Source organism: Anastrepha ludens, chromosome 6 (genome assembly GCF_028408465.1).
Source record: "Anastrepha ludens isolate Willacy chromosome 6, idAnaLude1.1, whole genome shotgun sequence".
NCBI lineage: Eukaryota > Metazoa > Arthropoda > Insecta > Diptera > Tephritidae > Anastrepha > Anastrepha ludens.
Window position 1 is genome coordinate 52,433,203 of NC_071502.1, and position 16,571 is coordinate 52,449,773.

The 16,571-nt window shown below is 35.0% G+C and overlaps 1 protein-coding gene across 1 annotated transcript; it reads right to left on the bottom strand.

Annotated features, from left to right (window-relative positions):
• Positions 1–2,125: 2,125 nt before the first annotated feature.
• Positions 2,126–16,339, bottom strand: LOC128867273 (lipopolysaccharide-induced tumor necrosis factor-alpha factor). Its single transcript, XM_054108383.1, has 3 exons — positions 15,616–16,339; positions 4,805–4,940; positions 2,126–2,699 (listed from the first exon to the last, which is right to left on the bottom strand). The coding sequence occupies exons 1-3, from the start codon at positions 16,016–16,018 to the stop codon at positions 2,588–2,590; spliced, it is 651 nt and encodes a 216-aa protein (XP_053964358.1). The 5' UTR covers positions 16,019–16,339; the 3' UTR covers positions 2,126–2,587.
• Positions 16,340–16,571: the final 232 nt, after the last annotated feature.

A 16,571-nucleotide genomic window follows, 5' to 3' on the forward strand; every position in this document is an offset into this window, starting at 1 on the left:
TGTAAAAATACAGCGGTTACGCTGGCTTGGCCATGCCACCTCAGCAAGGCGAATTTACGACACGGTACCCCAAAAAGGAAGGCGTGGAAGAGGAAGACCAAGTGCTGCAGGACCTGTCTTCACTCGAGATTTCACGCTGGCACCAACGAGCGCAGGACAGAAACAGCTGGCGCGCCATTTTGAATTCGGTCAAAACGGACACACGGTTGTAGCGCCACATAAGTAAGTAAGTAAGTAAGTAAGTAGATATGATGAGCTTGAAGTTCGATATTTTTGAGATGCTGGCCAATAGGAATAACGCGCGAAAATTCTACCAGAAAGTTCGGCGGCTTACAGAAGGTTTCAAGACCGGGGCGTTTTCCTGTATGAACAAAGACGGCGATCTGGTGACTGACATCCAGAGCATGCTTAAATTATTAAGGGAAAACTTCTCGAACCTGCCAAATAGTGATAGCTGCGCATGTCACAGAGAATGTGAAGATCCCGATACCCCAATCGTCGACGACGGAATTGACGTTCCGCTACCCGACGACTTGAGAATAGCGATAACGCGGCTAAAGAACAACAAAGCCGCGGGCGCCGACGGACTGTCGGCTGAGCTATTCAAACTTGGTGGCGAGGAGCTGGTAAGGTGCATGCATCAGCTCCTATGCAAAATATGGTCGGATGAAAGCATGCCTGCCGATTGGAATTTAAGTGTGCTCTGCTCAATCCATAGGAAGGGCGATCCTGCAGTCTGTGCCAATTACCGCGGGATTAGTCTTCTAAATATCGCCTATAAGGTTCTAGCGGGCGTATTGTGTGAAAGGCTGAAGCCCACCGTCAACCAACTGATTGGACCTTATCAGTGTGGCTTTAGACCTGGAAAGTCTACCATCGACCAAACATTCACAACACGCCAAATCTTGGAAAATTCCCATGAAAGGAGAATCGACACACACCATCTTTTCGTCGACTTCAAAGCTGCATTCGATAGTACGAAAAGGAGTTATCTGTATGCCGCGATGTCTGAATTTGGTATCCCCACAAAACTAATACGACTTTGCAAGATGACGTTGCTCAACACCAGCAGCGGCGTCAGAATTGGGAAGGACCTCTCCGAGCCGTTTGATACCAAACGAGGTTTCAGACAGGGTGACTCGCTGTCGTGTGACTTCTTTAACCTGATGTTGTAGAACATCGTACGAGCCGCAGAACTTAATCGCTAAGGCACAATTTTTTATAAGAGCGTACAATTGCTGGCGTATGCCGATGATACTGACATCATCGGCCTTAACAACCGCGCTGTTAGTTCTGCCTTCTCCAAACTGGACAAAGAGACAAAGCGAATGGGTCTGGTGGTGAACGAGGACAAAACGAAGTATCTCCTGTTTTCAAACAAACAGTCGGCGCACTCGCGTATCGGCACCCACGTCACTGTTGACAGTTTTAATTTCGAGGTTGTAAAGGACTTCGTCAACGTAGAATCTCTCTTGCTAATTTCGTTAAAATTCAATTGTAACTTCATATGTTTTTAGCAATTTAATGGTTTGCTATGTTGGTAATCTAATTTTACTACACATTTTAATATTAAATATTGTAAATTTGTATTTTAGTTCTGAATTTATATCATAAATGTCTGTTCTGAATTTTGTAAGATATTAATAAATAAATAAAATTTGCTACTAAAACGAAAAAAATTTTACTAAAAACACTTGTCAATAATTTAGCCCTTGTCTTTAGTGCTGGTCGGGGCGAAAGTGCACGCCATCTTAGTGTTTAAATTGTTTGCACGAATTTGAAATTTCTTTATCTTATATAAAAGTTATCATAGAATCTGCCGTTTCAATACTTGTAGAGTCTACAAGTACATTCCCAGAATTCCATACTCTCATAATACAGAATCCGCTTCTGATAAAAAGATATACATGTGTGTATGTGCAGGTGTGTATAGAACTTATCATGCGCATCAAATTAGCAATACAAGCATCTGGAATTCAGAGGGGATTTTTGAATGGATAACAATTGGCCATTCAACATATAATCAGCTATATATATTAGATTTGCTTGCATGCTTATGAATATATGTAGCTGATTCATAGATTTCTTGTGAAATAAAGTACATACATACATACATAATTTTATATTTTATATATTTTATATTTATTCTAGACCAAACAAAATTGTGTTTCTTACAACAACAAGATACAGAGACAATTTGATAAGAATATTTTTGTATTTCGCTTAGGTAAAATTTACATAAATACTTTTCCGCTCGTGCGCGTTATCACTCTATTTACATACATATAAAAATTTAATACATGCAGAAATGTAGGTACACATTTTTAAAGCTTTTATCAATTATTAAATAATCGTGTTTTAATGCTTGTAAACAGTTATACAAGTGTATGTATTTTTGTTTTTTTTTCATGTTTTTGTTGTTTTTATTATTCATATATACATACATATGTGTGTGCACACCTTCGTGCATGCCCATAGTAAGAGAAATTAAAGATTCATTGATTAAAATATCTACGATGAAAATATAAAATTAAAAAATGGTGGCGATTGTTGAAGGTCAGCCGTTGCTGTGCTACTTTACAGCCCGTTAGAATGCGCCGCCATTGTATGTGCCCAGGAATTTATTGCAATTACCACAATAATGGTTTGTATTCATGCAACTCTCCGCACAGTAGGGCAAACAGACGCAACACCATAAGCTGAAAGAATAAAATCAAAATGAAAATGGATTTATATATTTGTCTTTGTTTTTCTTATCTAATATGAAAACATTTATATGTATGTATCTTAGGCCGTGTCGATTTGTCGGGAGGCAAAAAAATCGCCCATTGCTCTGTGAAAATCATATTCTAAAGATCAAAATAAGAAACTTTGCCGAAGGAACCATACCTCTAAAACTAATTCTGATGTCCCCCAATTTGGGTCGAACTTTTTAGTTTCTTTTCTACAACTCACTTAAATTAATTTTTTCATTTACATATTATATGTTCTGACTAAATAAATTTCTTAAGAGAAAAATAGATATTATTATAAATAAATAATAAATATTATTATAAATAAAGAAAAAACATAGCCATTTAGCTGATTTTTTCATGTAAAGGCCAAAAATGGTGATATTTTGAAATTGGGGGACATCAGAATTCGTTTTAGAGGTAAGGTTCCTTCGGTAAAGTTTCTTATTTTGATCCCTAGAATATGATTTTCACAGAGAAATGGGCGAATTTTTGCCTCCCGACAAACCGGTAAAGTTTCTTATTTTGATCCCTAGAATACGCTTTTAACAGAGCAATGAGCGATTTTTAAATCGATCCGCCCTATATTATTATTATTATTTATAGGGGATATATACAATATAACCCTAGCTTAATTAACATACTGGCTACTGGGCCTTCAGTTTTTGGTCTGAAAGTCCTTTTTCTATGCTTGACAGAACTAGTTTCTTGAAACTTTTTCACACACCTTTAAATTGTCGGACTCATTCGACCGATTATTTCCACCAAATAGAAAAAAACACGAATTTTGCGAAATGTTGGTCTTAAAGGCCGACCATTTTGATACTCAGTTTAAGGGGTTATATACCTTGTGGTCCGGTGAAATTAGCGAAAGTTGGGTTTTTTTTAAAGATATGTAGCAATAATTTTATTGTATAAAAGTTTTTATTATTGGATATTACAATGTTTAAAGAAAAAAAAAGGCTTTGTTTGTGTAAAAATATTTAAAAATGGCGGAGTTATGGCGTTTTCCCCCAAGACCCTTTTTTTGGAAGAGGCTTGCGGTGGACGCGATTCAAGTCCACCAAGTCAACTGAAATCAAAAAATCGAAAAGATTTCATTAGTATAGGGTTATATCTTCTTAGTGAACGATCAATATATTAAATATTTTGATTTTTGTGAAAATAGGAACATGTTTTTAAAAAACTCCACTTCTACAGTCCTAAAATTGGCATTAAAAAATTCATATCTGCAAAATAAAAATTTATACATAAAAAGTTGATCGTTCACTAAGAGGCGACATCAATTACGAACAATTTAAAAAAAAAATTATAAAAATCGGTTGAATACTTTTTTTGCAATCGCGTCCACCGCAAAAGCATTTTTGGAAAAACACGTTTTTGAGATAATCGCGTTTAAAGTTTCAAGCGCCGCATGAGGCCGTACGCTCAGGACGTGACGACGCACAATTTAAAACGCTGTAACTTTCGATCTATTGCTCAGATCTCTATGAAATTTTTGGAAAATGTTCTCAAGGGATTGTACTTTACGATAAAGAAATAAAATTTATTTTGATTTTTTTGAAAAACACAAGGTATATAACCCCTTAAATAATTTCAATGCGTTTTTCTTTGGTGTAAAATTGAACATTTGTTTAATTGACAAATGTCAAAGATGACTTAAAAAAGGTACCGTCTAGGTACTATTCACTACCGATATCTAAGCGTTACTTTAGAAATACCCTTTATTTATGAGTGAAAGTTTTCAATTACGCAATTGAAATGAGAAGTCACTGCAACTACGCAGTATTTTATTTCTTTGTGCGCATATTTATCAAACAAACAAAGAATTAATATAACAGGGTTTGTTGATAAGATATTTTTATCTAGTTTATATTTGCGTTCATGCATAAAATTGTGAGTTTCTCGATTTGTAGAAAGAAATACTATTATTCATTATATTGGATTGAATGTAGAAATAATTTAAGGTTGTTTTTTTTTAAATGTTTTTTTAATACAATATTTCGTTTTCTTAAAGATTTTTTTCTCTTAAAATTTTTCTTTTCAAACACTTTTTTTTATTAATTTCTTACCCAACTATACACAGTATTGCTGCCATTAAATGTGTCCTTGCACTTGGTTCAAAGTCGATGCGTGTCAGCTTTGTGATGTGACATGCTGGACAAGTAACAATCGTTGGTTCCGGTCCCAAGGGCAAAATGGCATGTTCTGAAAAAAGGAAACAAAGTTACTAATGATATGTGTTTGACTCGTATTAATTTGCAAATATTTATTATTATTGTTACAATATTAAAACTCATAATGTCGCTTTTCGCATACCAAAGCATTCAGAACAATTGTAAAATGTCTTTTCGTTTTAGGATTGGTGGATGTCGTTCAATCTACAACTATAATCAGGTAAACCTCTGCGGTGCTTCAACTTTAATTATGTTAATGAGTGTCTTGTTGTTCAACAATTACTCATTCGAAGTTTTTCAAATGCTTCCTTCCCTACAAAAACTCGTTGGTAAATGCATACCCATCTGGCTTCACGTGTAACAAAGCTATATCACTGTGCTCTTTACCGCTTCAGATGATATGTGAATAAATATTAATAATAATTATGTAACCTTACTACCTCTGACACTGTCAATCACAAGCTGATGTGTCACTTTTCAACTTCGGTGGTAAGCCTAATCAGCTCATATACAGTGGGGTGCACAAATGAGTACATGTTTGTACTCCGTACACTTCCAAGTGCATAATAGTAACAACAATAAAGCAATTCGCAAAATTTTTTTTCAATTTAATTTTTTATTCAATTCTTAGTAAAATAAATAATAATACAAAACAAAAAGGAGCAAATTCTAGGAAATAAACGAATAAATCAAAAACAACTTCTATGTACTCAATTTTGCACCTTTCACCAATTGTACGGATGGAGTATGTTTTTAGTATTTTGTCCATAAACCTTTATTATGTATGACATTTTTCATACGGTTTGGCATACTTCCTACTAAATTTTGTGTAAGTTCAGCCGGAATAGTTTGCCATTCGTACTGTACACGCCGCCACAATTCGTCTGTATTGGCTGAGGCTCTTTGATATTGTCCTAACCGTCTTTTCACGATTGACCACAAGTTCTCAATCGGATTGAGGTCAGGACTTTGAGCGGGTCACTGCATTACCTCAAAATTTTGCCCAGCTAGCCATTCTTTCACAATTTTGGACGTATGTTTGGGGTCGCCATCCTGTTGAAATATTACTTCTTCTGGTTGTGATTTTCTAGCCAAATATAATGCAATCACACTATGACGTTAGAAATCCATTACTGATTTTCTTTTTTCGCTCTCTTTTACTCTCGGAAAAAAGCTTCCGCGCGCTTGTAAACAATACTCTGGGCTGTCATTTAGTCAACTAACCGACAGCTGTACTGTACCCGTACTTAACCTTCTGTGAACTTTTAATTTCCTTGCGCTAAGTAGTAAAGAGCAGCCCACTTTTTTGCATACTTAAAAAGGTCGTCTTTGGAACATTAAAAATGTCAGAAAGTGTCGTTTTTAAGGGGCAGATGTATTACAAAGCGCACTAAAATAGACGACCGAAAGGTGATACTCTAAGTCAACAGATTTGAGTTCTGTTTGTTTTTAGGTTGCCATAACTCCGATTAACATTTCTAACAAAATTTATCGCCATTGCTGGAAATTTGTAGCAGTTGCGCCGTCTTAAGTAAATATTCCTCTGCTCGTGTTTTCGATTTTTGAATTTGCAACAATGTGTTTCTATTAAATTTTGTGTTAAAAATGGATTCAACAGTGCGACAACCAGAGCCACGTTGTTTTCCAGGATATGAAATAGAAGCACCCTTTGTACTAATTGGGGACATGCTTATCCTCTTAAGAACTATTTGTCACGACCATTCCTTTAAATGGTCGCCTGGAACCAGTGATACGCAGTGGACGAAGCTTCAGACCTGCCAGAATACTGCCATCAGGACCGCGACAGGATGTCTCCTGATGTCCCCTATCCACCATTTACATGACGAGGCGCACATGCTCCCGGTTAAGGAGCATAACAAAATGCTCGGCAAGCAGTTTCTGCTTGGGTGTCACCGTAGGCCTCACCCATGCAGACACCTGCTCGAGCCTGAGCCACCTCCCAGGCACATCAGGAGACATTTCCTCAACTACGTGGACGAGATCCAGGACAAAACGGACAGACCTCTTCAGGATCGGACAGTATACAGACAGGCTATTAACGACATTCATCGGGAGACACTTACCACCTTCCTAAGCTCCCGACCCCCGAATGCCGTTATCGGAGTCCAACCACCACCTATCGCAGACGAAGAGCTCCAGCTTCCTCGAGAGTCCCGCGTAATCTTGGCACAACTACGTTCTGGATATTGTAGCAGGTTAAACTCCTACCTATCCAGAATCGACCCCGACATACTAAACATATGTCCTGCATGTGAAGGTACCCCGCACGACACTAACCACCTCTTCACATGCCCTATCAAACCCACTCATCTAACACCTCTCTCCCTCTGGACCCAACCCGTCGAAACTGCCAGTTTCCTGGGCCTACCGTTAGATGAGCTAGACGAAGACGACCGGTAACTTACACTACACTGACAGGGCGAAGATACTGCTACAACAACAACAACAACCATTCCTTTAAACAAATTTATCCAACGATATACCAAATTTAATGAAGAACTACGACGTTTGCCCACATCATCTATTAATTTTTTTGCGGCCGTTACAAAAATAAAGCGGGTTCGCGCAAATAAAATTCGTGGCCATCGAAACCATGACCTTATTCTTTCTTTTCCTTCAAATTTTACACTTCACGAGCAATGTAATTAAATTTTATAATAATAAATTCGAGATGGTAAATTCAAATTGTATAAAATTTTAATTTTTTATTTATTATATTGTAATACTAATATATTAGTATCTAACACTGAAATATAAATTATGGTTGTTTTGCTTATTAAAAACAGCTGATCCTACACGCTTTGGTTATCGTTCAATAAGGAAAAATTTGGTCGATAACTTCCAAATAAAATGTAAAAATATAACCAATTCTGAACTACAAATATCTTTTATTACCACAAGTTTTCTCTGCATCGTAGGTATCTACTTTCGTTTCGACTTGGGCGACTATCTCATGCGACCGCAGATATGTACATATGTATGATCCAAGCTTGTAAGTAAATTTTACTACTTATTATTTCGTCAGCTGTAGGTGAAGGAAGAAGTAACCCGATATGAATACTAGTTGCAGCACAAAGCCACTGCAGTGGAAAATAAAGAGGTTTATAAGTGATTGTGTTAGTAAGCATAAAATATACACTGCGTTCAATAACTATAGCACTAATGATTATTGACAAGCTTTGACAATTTATTTATTTCTTGCTTAATTTTAATAATTTTTTATGAACGTATAATTAATTCTACTACAAAAATCATATAAGTCCAATTTTCAAATTTTGTGTAAATTAAAAAAAAAATGAAGTACACTTTCTCCAAAATTTCACACGTTTTATCAGAATTTTTAGAAAAATTCTGGATATGTAGTATTATAGCCCATTGAATTTGTATGATACAATACAAATTTCACGTGACTCAACCATTGCACTAATTTTTGACAATTTTTATTTTGTTGCTGGCTCGAAATTTTTTAACCTACTTCAGATTTCCACCTTATTATACCAGAATTCCATTGACTTGAAGCATGCAAATTTACTCAAAACTGAGACGTAGCGGCTAGTCATTTCCCAGTGGCATACAAAAAATAAAATTTGTTACATAGTGTTTTAGTACTTGTGGTCGCATAATTAAGTCACTTTATTTTTTTACAATATTCGCAATATTTTTTATAAAAGGTGGTTAAATTTCAAGGCCGATGTTGAATGTGAACCACACCTGAACGTCAACGACACTGTTGGACTTGTTTCTTTGGGGTTATTTGGAAGAAAAGGTGTACGTCGATAAGCCAGCAACAATTCAAGAGCTAAAGGATGAGATAATTCGGCACATTAACGGCATAGATCCTTAATTATGCCTCAGCGTCATCGAAAATTTGGACCATCGGATGGAGGTGTGCCGCCGAGGCCATTTGGCCGATATTTTGTTCTATACGTAATTGAGCCATACCAATATTATCATAATAAAGAGAAATGACAATAATTTCCTAAAACAATTGTATTTTATTCAAAATCAACATTATTCAAGGGCCGAAACTTAAGCACCCTTTACTTGATTGGTGATGCTGCGAATTGTCTTGCATATAAAGTAATATTCAGAAGTCTTTTATATGGAAGAAATTGCTCATTATTGGAGCACAAAAATGTTTCAAAAATCAACGCGGTTTCTGAGCGAGTTCAAGATAACACTTTATTACTGAATAGGCTATAAAATTGCGTACCCAGAAGTTTTGATAACCATTCCATGAAATTTGTTAATTTTTTGTGAAATTTTAAGAAAATTAAGAACTTTGATTTATACAGTTTTTAATACACAATGAGCTATATTTTAAAAAAAATTATTTAAAAAAATTTAGCGCCAAAATTATTACAAATATTGTAACTTTATCGTTGATTTAATTATGTGAGGACTAGTGTACATATTTGTGTAAATATTTTATGGGGAAATTTAGTTTAATCGAAATATGTTTCGGCTTTCTCTTTTTATTTTTAATTTCGGTCGAATATTGATCAAACTGACCAAAGTTCTCGGTATATTATTAATTAAGGCAGTGGGATATGATAGGATAAGATAATAGGCCTCTTATTTTCATCAAGCCTTAGCAAGTGGCGAATAGATGAAGCAACTGGTATAAATAAACATATCTTGGCAGTGCTGGAATAGATTTGGCTAGTATTTCATTTGTTTGTAAAAAATTGGCGCAGTTTTACGAGATATAACCATACTCGCTAGCGACGAATCTTGCACGATAACTTTCTTGTCGCTTCCCCATGCAAATCTTTCGTCAAGTGAGCCGAGCAGATAGATAGCGAGCGCAGGAGTAGCGAATAGAATAGACTTAATATAAGATCAGTGTGTCTGATAATAAGGCAGGTGTGAAAGGATTTACAATTTCATGAAGGATTCCACATTTAAAGTAAGTTTTTATTGCTATGTTTGGCTGTTTCTTCAACTAATTCTATTGGCCGAGAATTTATATGCAAATTGATTAATTTCTTTGTCGTCTCTCGTTGGATTTGGCTATTCAAAGGCTCTTGTGCTAATTTTTGTTCATGCACGACTGCGATCATGGCGGAGTTTTCTCCTACTTGGCTTTCGCATTGCATCCACTGTAAGCACATGTTAGGAAAAAACGCTATTCTACGCCTCTCTCTACTTTAAATCATATGGCAATAAATTTTCTTGTTTTTGTGTCATTTGATTTTAAGTGTTTGAAAAGATTATTTGATGTACATAAAGTTACTTAGAAAGTTTATTTTGAATGTAGTACTTCTAATTCTTTGCTATGTCATTTTTACCTTCACCATAATAGCCACTAAAGAATCTTAAGGGGGGAGCCTGGTTTATGAGGTCTAAAAATTGCATCTCTTTGCGATTTTGTTTTTAAGGAAAAAATTAATTTAGCACTGCAAAGTTTTTTCTATCTTTTAATGAACATTTAAAAAGTATTAAAAATTTTTGTACTGGTTAAAATAAGTTGAAAAAAATGTTTAACATAGAAATTAGTAGAGCGCTGCAATGCTGGAGTTTCCAACTGGCGTACAAGATACAGCTCGTATTATCTAAAGCAAAAAATTCAAATGGATTTCTAATTATCATGATTTTTTATTCTAGATGAACTAAGAAAACTGAGAGAAATTCCAAAATTTAAACTTTTTGGAGGTTTTAAAGAAAAAAATGCCTTTCTATAAAAAAAGAAATTCATTTCAACTTGGTATAAAAATCTTGAAAATTTTTTTTTATCTATTTTGTTAGTTCAAATAGAAGAGAATTTAATACTGAAGGGAACAAGCTATGATTCATTTCAAAAGGTTCATTAGTTTTTTTTCATTCATGTACGCCAATTCAAAGAAATCATAAAAATGAAAAGTCGAGAAAAGAAGATAAAGTTTGTCCGGTCACAGCGTAACTACCTAACGCTCGCCTACCTTTGACTTTGTATCTACGGAAATATTGAGAATTAGGCACTGTAACTTTGTGTGAATATTCTGAAATATATTAGGAATCGCTTAAAACGAAAAAAAAAATTGTTTTGTTTTACCTTATAAACCAGGCTCCCCCCTTAACTAAACCGCAAGTCTCCATATAAATTCTTAGTGTTTCTATTCGCCTTTTTGCATGACAATTGATCAGATTTTGGTTGAATATTTTTATCTCGAATTTCTCAAATTTAAACTCAGGAATTTTAAACGATTAATTATTTTGAATTTATTCTGATTCTAACGCACTTTGCATTAGCTTTGGTTGGGCTTCGGGAATGTTATAAGCATTGAACTTATTTTAGAACTTGTTTCGATTTGTCTGCGGGGTTATTGTTCTATGTACTTCTGTATCGAAAAACGAAAATTAGTCTGGAAACTTAGTAAAATGTGATTTTAGTGCTATGTTTAGTAAGAGCTTAAATTAGTTCTTGGGTTCGAAATGTCGGGATATCTTAGGCAGCGAAAACGCAACTCGGTTATAAAAGTATGCAGATATTTTAAGCAATTTGTTTGGCTAGTCTAGCTAGTCACGCTATTTATTTTAATTACATTATTCAACACCTAACCGCACTGACTATTCTTGGAGCAGAAACTTAATTATTTTATTAAATGAATTCACTGTCTGACAAGCTGAAACGAAGGGGAAAATGGGGAAAACATACTTAATGACAACACGGCTTACATATTTTCTTACTAAGCTCTTTTTACATATTATGAAAATTTGATATCAGACACTCGCTTCCGCTTAAACTTTTCGAACAAAAGACGATGTAAGTTGTACGAGTATGTAATTTAAGTATGTACTTGTATGCATATGTATGCCCTGCCGGAAAAAAATTATGGTTCAGTATTTGCTGAATTGTATCAATTTCGAACTGCTTCGCTGTTCATTTCGTGAGTGACGACATTCGCTTTTATAGTGTAAAAGTGCTAAGGTCAAAAAACAAATACACAAACGTCCTTATCATGGCAACGTTTGCTGCTTGGGACTGGTCAGGTTGAAGGAAGGCGTTTTTTGAATTCAATAAAATTTAATAAACCTATATTTTAAAATTTATAAATTGCAGATCGATGTAGAACATTAAACAAAAAAAAAATAATAATAATAATAATATAAAGAAGCCTTTTTCGGAAAATTAACATTAGATGATTTACAACTGATTGAGATTCTCAATGGGAAAATGGGATAAACCATTGGGATAAATTTTTGCGTTTTATTAAATATACCTTTAGCTGCAGATATTATTTAATAAGAAATTTTAATCGGTTTTAAGAACAGAAACAGAAACCGGATAATTGTTTTGCACGAAAAATAAATCGACAGATTGCTCATGCCATTGACTTTAAACTATTGTAAATAATTTTTTTCCTTAATACTAGAAAAAGTAATTATCAAAGTTTTGTTATTTCTAAAAAGAATTCAAAAATTTTGTATCAGTGCGAATAATGAAACTTAGGAATTGCATTACTTTAACCGACCTGTTGCGGTGGCAATAGCGCCAGCTAGGTATTTTTTCACCCCTATACTCATCTTTAAGTTCACTAGCAAGATTTCTTGCCGAAATCTGCAGGTTTGCGGCTAATTTTCTCAACAAAATTCGTTCGGCGCGGTTAGATATTTTTCGTGGTCTTCCACTTGCAGATTTCGGTTCCAGCCTATTTTCATTTTTGGCACGATTTATTATGTTGTAAGCTGTTGCTTTATTGGGTGTTTGGCCGAGCTACTCCTTCTATTTGTGAAGTGCATGATGATTTTCAACAAATGGAGGGACCTAGAGTTTTAAGCCGAACCCGAACGGCAAATGAATTTTTCTTTATGAGGAGTTTTTTAATGGCAGAAATAATCTCAGAGGTTTGCCATTGCCTGCCTAGGGGCGATCGCTATTATAAATATCTTTTTCTACTATTTGGTGCTTCATATACGCAAATTTGAACCCATGAATTACCGAATGGTAGTTACGCACCAACTTATTAGGCTACGGCGGCCGTAGTGTGCCGGATTAAACAAAATGTTTTTGATAACACTTTTTCTTATTATACCTATACATAAGTATAATTATAATATACCGACTGAGCCGTCTTAAACGATGCCCGCTTTCCAGGCATTTTTTGCGTTCTTTATAGTTTGCGAGCGACCTGATATTTTGATCAACAAATCACTCTTACGATAATTTTATGACTGATAGATGACTAACGCGTTTGTCTCACAAATTAAATAACGGTATATCAAATCTAAGCAAACGATACCGAAAAGAGATATGTATCAGGTCAGCCCATAAGTTCGAGCGTTTTTTAAAGGTGGTTTTAAAATTAATAAAAAAGGTGTTTAATAATATATATATATTTTCCTTCATTATTTACAATGTCGTCCCAACGTTTACGCAAATTTTTAATTCCCTGCTCAAAAAATTGTTTGTCCTTGGAGCCAAAATACGCTTCGATATCCCTTTTTATAGAACCTTTGGAGGAGTAGTTCTTGTTACTCATATGGGATTGAAGTCCACGGAAAAGGTGATAATCACAAGGTGCAACCGGAGAGTATGGTGGATGCGGCATTAGCTCCCGTCCGAGCTCGTTCAGCTTGCCATATGTTTGCCTTGCGGTATGAGATCTTGCGTTGTCGTGGTGAAACAAAACTTTGCGTCTATTCACTGAATACGGTCGATTTTTGTTAAGTGCCTCATTGGTTTGATAGCTGATGGGAATAATAATCTGCAGTTATAGGCTGGTTTGGTTCCAAAAGTTCACAATAAACAATACCGGCCATAAAGGCTTCAGGACAACAGGCGCGCGGGGCATTCTCCACGTCGCAGCTACCACTTCGGAATTTGTAAAACCAAAGAAAATATAAACAGTTCCGTTATATTCCGCGAATAATTTTTTTTATGCAAATTTCGTACAAAAGTGAAATTATGGGTAAAATACGCACGAACTTTTGGACTCACCTGATATTTAAAAACACTTCCTTGCCAGCTGAGAGGGGCATTTGTTTTGTTTTTGAACTTTTGTTTTTGCTCGCTTTGAGGGATTCAAAAAGTTTACCTTGCGAAGTATTGATAACTAGGCAAGTTAATGAAATAATTTTGACAGGCTCTCCAAATTAAATCAGAAGTGATGGTTTTAATTAAAGAAGTGCAAATGTTTTGAATATTTTTGCATGTGAAACATTTTCTTGACAAACTGTAAGTATTTAAATTTCTTAAAAATAATGTACGAGTTGTTGGAACATACAGAATTTGGCAGCTTCTAATAAGTTTATTGTAAATTTGATTCTTAAAAATATGGTACATTCATACATATGTCCATAGAAAATTTTTGAATCTTTTTTCTTTGGGATTCTGACCAAAAAGAAAGGAAGGAAATAATATACTCTGCAAATTAACTACAGCACAGGGATTTATTCACAAGTTTTGTCAATTTATTTGATTCCTATTCATCTTCAATAGTTTTTTTTATGAAAATATAGTTCACCCTAATCTTTACTAATTTTTTTATGAAAAATATATTTTACTATTTATCCAACTACTAAATCATATAAATGCAAGTTTAAAATTTTGTGCAAATTTAGGAAAGAAAGTGCTATAAATTTCGATCATTTCATTTGAATTAGATCTTTTAGAAACATTTTAAGTATGCAGTTTTAGTCGAATAAATTTTAGTACAATATAATAAAGTGAAGACTTGAAGTGCCTTGAAAATCGTGTTAGTTTTGGTAGTTTTTTTTCCAACTTTCCAGATACTCAAGATCGTCAGCAAAAATTATTGACAAAATTCAACAGGATTTTTCAGCCTCTTGAAACTTGCACTTTATTATAGCAAAATTTAATAAAGCATAAAACTGCGGACTCAATTTTTTAAAACTTATGATTAAAAAGTGTGAACTTGCATTTGTTGTTAAATTTGATTTTGTTGTTAACTTTGCACAAAGTTTGAAATTTCGATTCATATGGTTTTTGAAGGTAAATGAAACATATTTTCATAAAAAATGACAAAAAAAATGTACATTAAGAAACAAATAAATTTTCAAAACTATTAATTAAGTTCCTGTACTGGAGTTATTTAACGCACTGTATGTTTTTCAAAAGCGATATTTGTAAATTTCTCTATAGTAGGCAAATATTAAATATCGTATATTTTGGATTAAACAAATTTTCAGATCTTTAAATTTGTGCCAATACTGAATATTTTTTAAAATTATAAATGTATACATGTTTTCAACCAGTTTAAGTATGAAAACAAAATGAAGAAGTGTATGTGCATATAAGTGTATTTAACAAAGAATGAAAAAAAACGATAAATTAGCAACGATTTAAAACACCAGCGCGGCCAGTAGGATCTGCGCGCTCTCACCATTAATTCGAAATAAAACCGCTGCGTTAGGATTTCTGGCACAAAAAAATGTATTCTTGGAGTGAATGGCTTCGGCTTGGGAAATTTTTTCACGCTCACATCTGCAGTACAGATGAAATTTTTATCAGTATTTTGAGGTGCAACCACATGCACATACACAAACATGTATGATTGTTGAATGATTCATCCAAGAATTTCATGCAAAAATTTCCAATAATCGCCCAATCTCAATTTATTACAACTGTTTTGAAATTCAATGACTCTCTCGCTAAAAAAATGCCAACAACTAAATGCCCTCCTAATTATATGCATCTCCACTTGCCTGCATCGATTTTTTTTGTTTTTTGTTTTTGTACTTACGTTGTATTATCACAACTGGTTGTTGTACCATTGGTGGCGCTGCGGTTGACGCATTGGACATGTACGTGTGATGTGGTGGCGGTATACCGCCTCCCATATTTGTTGCTCCATATTGTGTGTTGCCGCCATAGTTGTATTGAGCGCCTACTCCTCCAGCTGTTGTTGCTGCGCCTGTGCTTTTTGTGTTGTTATACTGTTGTTGCGGTTGCGCCTGCGGGCGACCCATGGCATCGACGCCACCGGGTGTGGGCAACACTTGTACTGGCGCATACGGTGATGTATGGGTAGCTTGATCGTAGGATGGCGGCGCGGCTGGCGCTTGTTCGGTGTAGCCGCTATGTGTGGCTTCTTGCATCTCGGCTGGCAAGCGCGGATAGTTGCCGGGTTGTCCCGATTTCTCCATCACAATGATTTTGTTTGTTTGTTTTGAATTACTTAATTACTGGAAGCGGTGTCTCGAACTTTCGCACTTGACTATCTTATTCCAGGTTGCTGTTAATTTTTGACACGTACACCGAAAATTTATTTTTGTTGCTTGACGCTAGCAACTGCGTTGTGAAACAATCTGTGCTTTCGATATAAGTATATACTAAATTTTATTACTTGGCTTCGAGTTTCGACAGCGCGTGCACTTCTATACGTTGCCAACACTTGACTGTCTGTTGTATGTGTTTTGTAGCTGTTGGCTTTTGGTTGCTATTGCTTCGAAGCCGAATGATTCACCTGCTCGTGCTCGTGCCGCTTATCACTCCGATTTCGCAAGAATAATAAAGAGATTGAATAATGACAAGGCGAATCCACCTTGGAATTGTGATCTGTATTCAATTCGCTTTGCAAATACTCTGGTCGTTTCTAGAAAGGGCAAATTCATATAAGGGGAAGTTACTAGAGTATTTATTGATTTATTTTTTTCCTGCGATTCGTTGGTTTGAATGCCAATTTGAATTGCTATATTT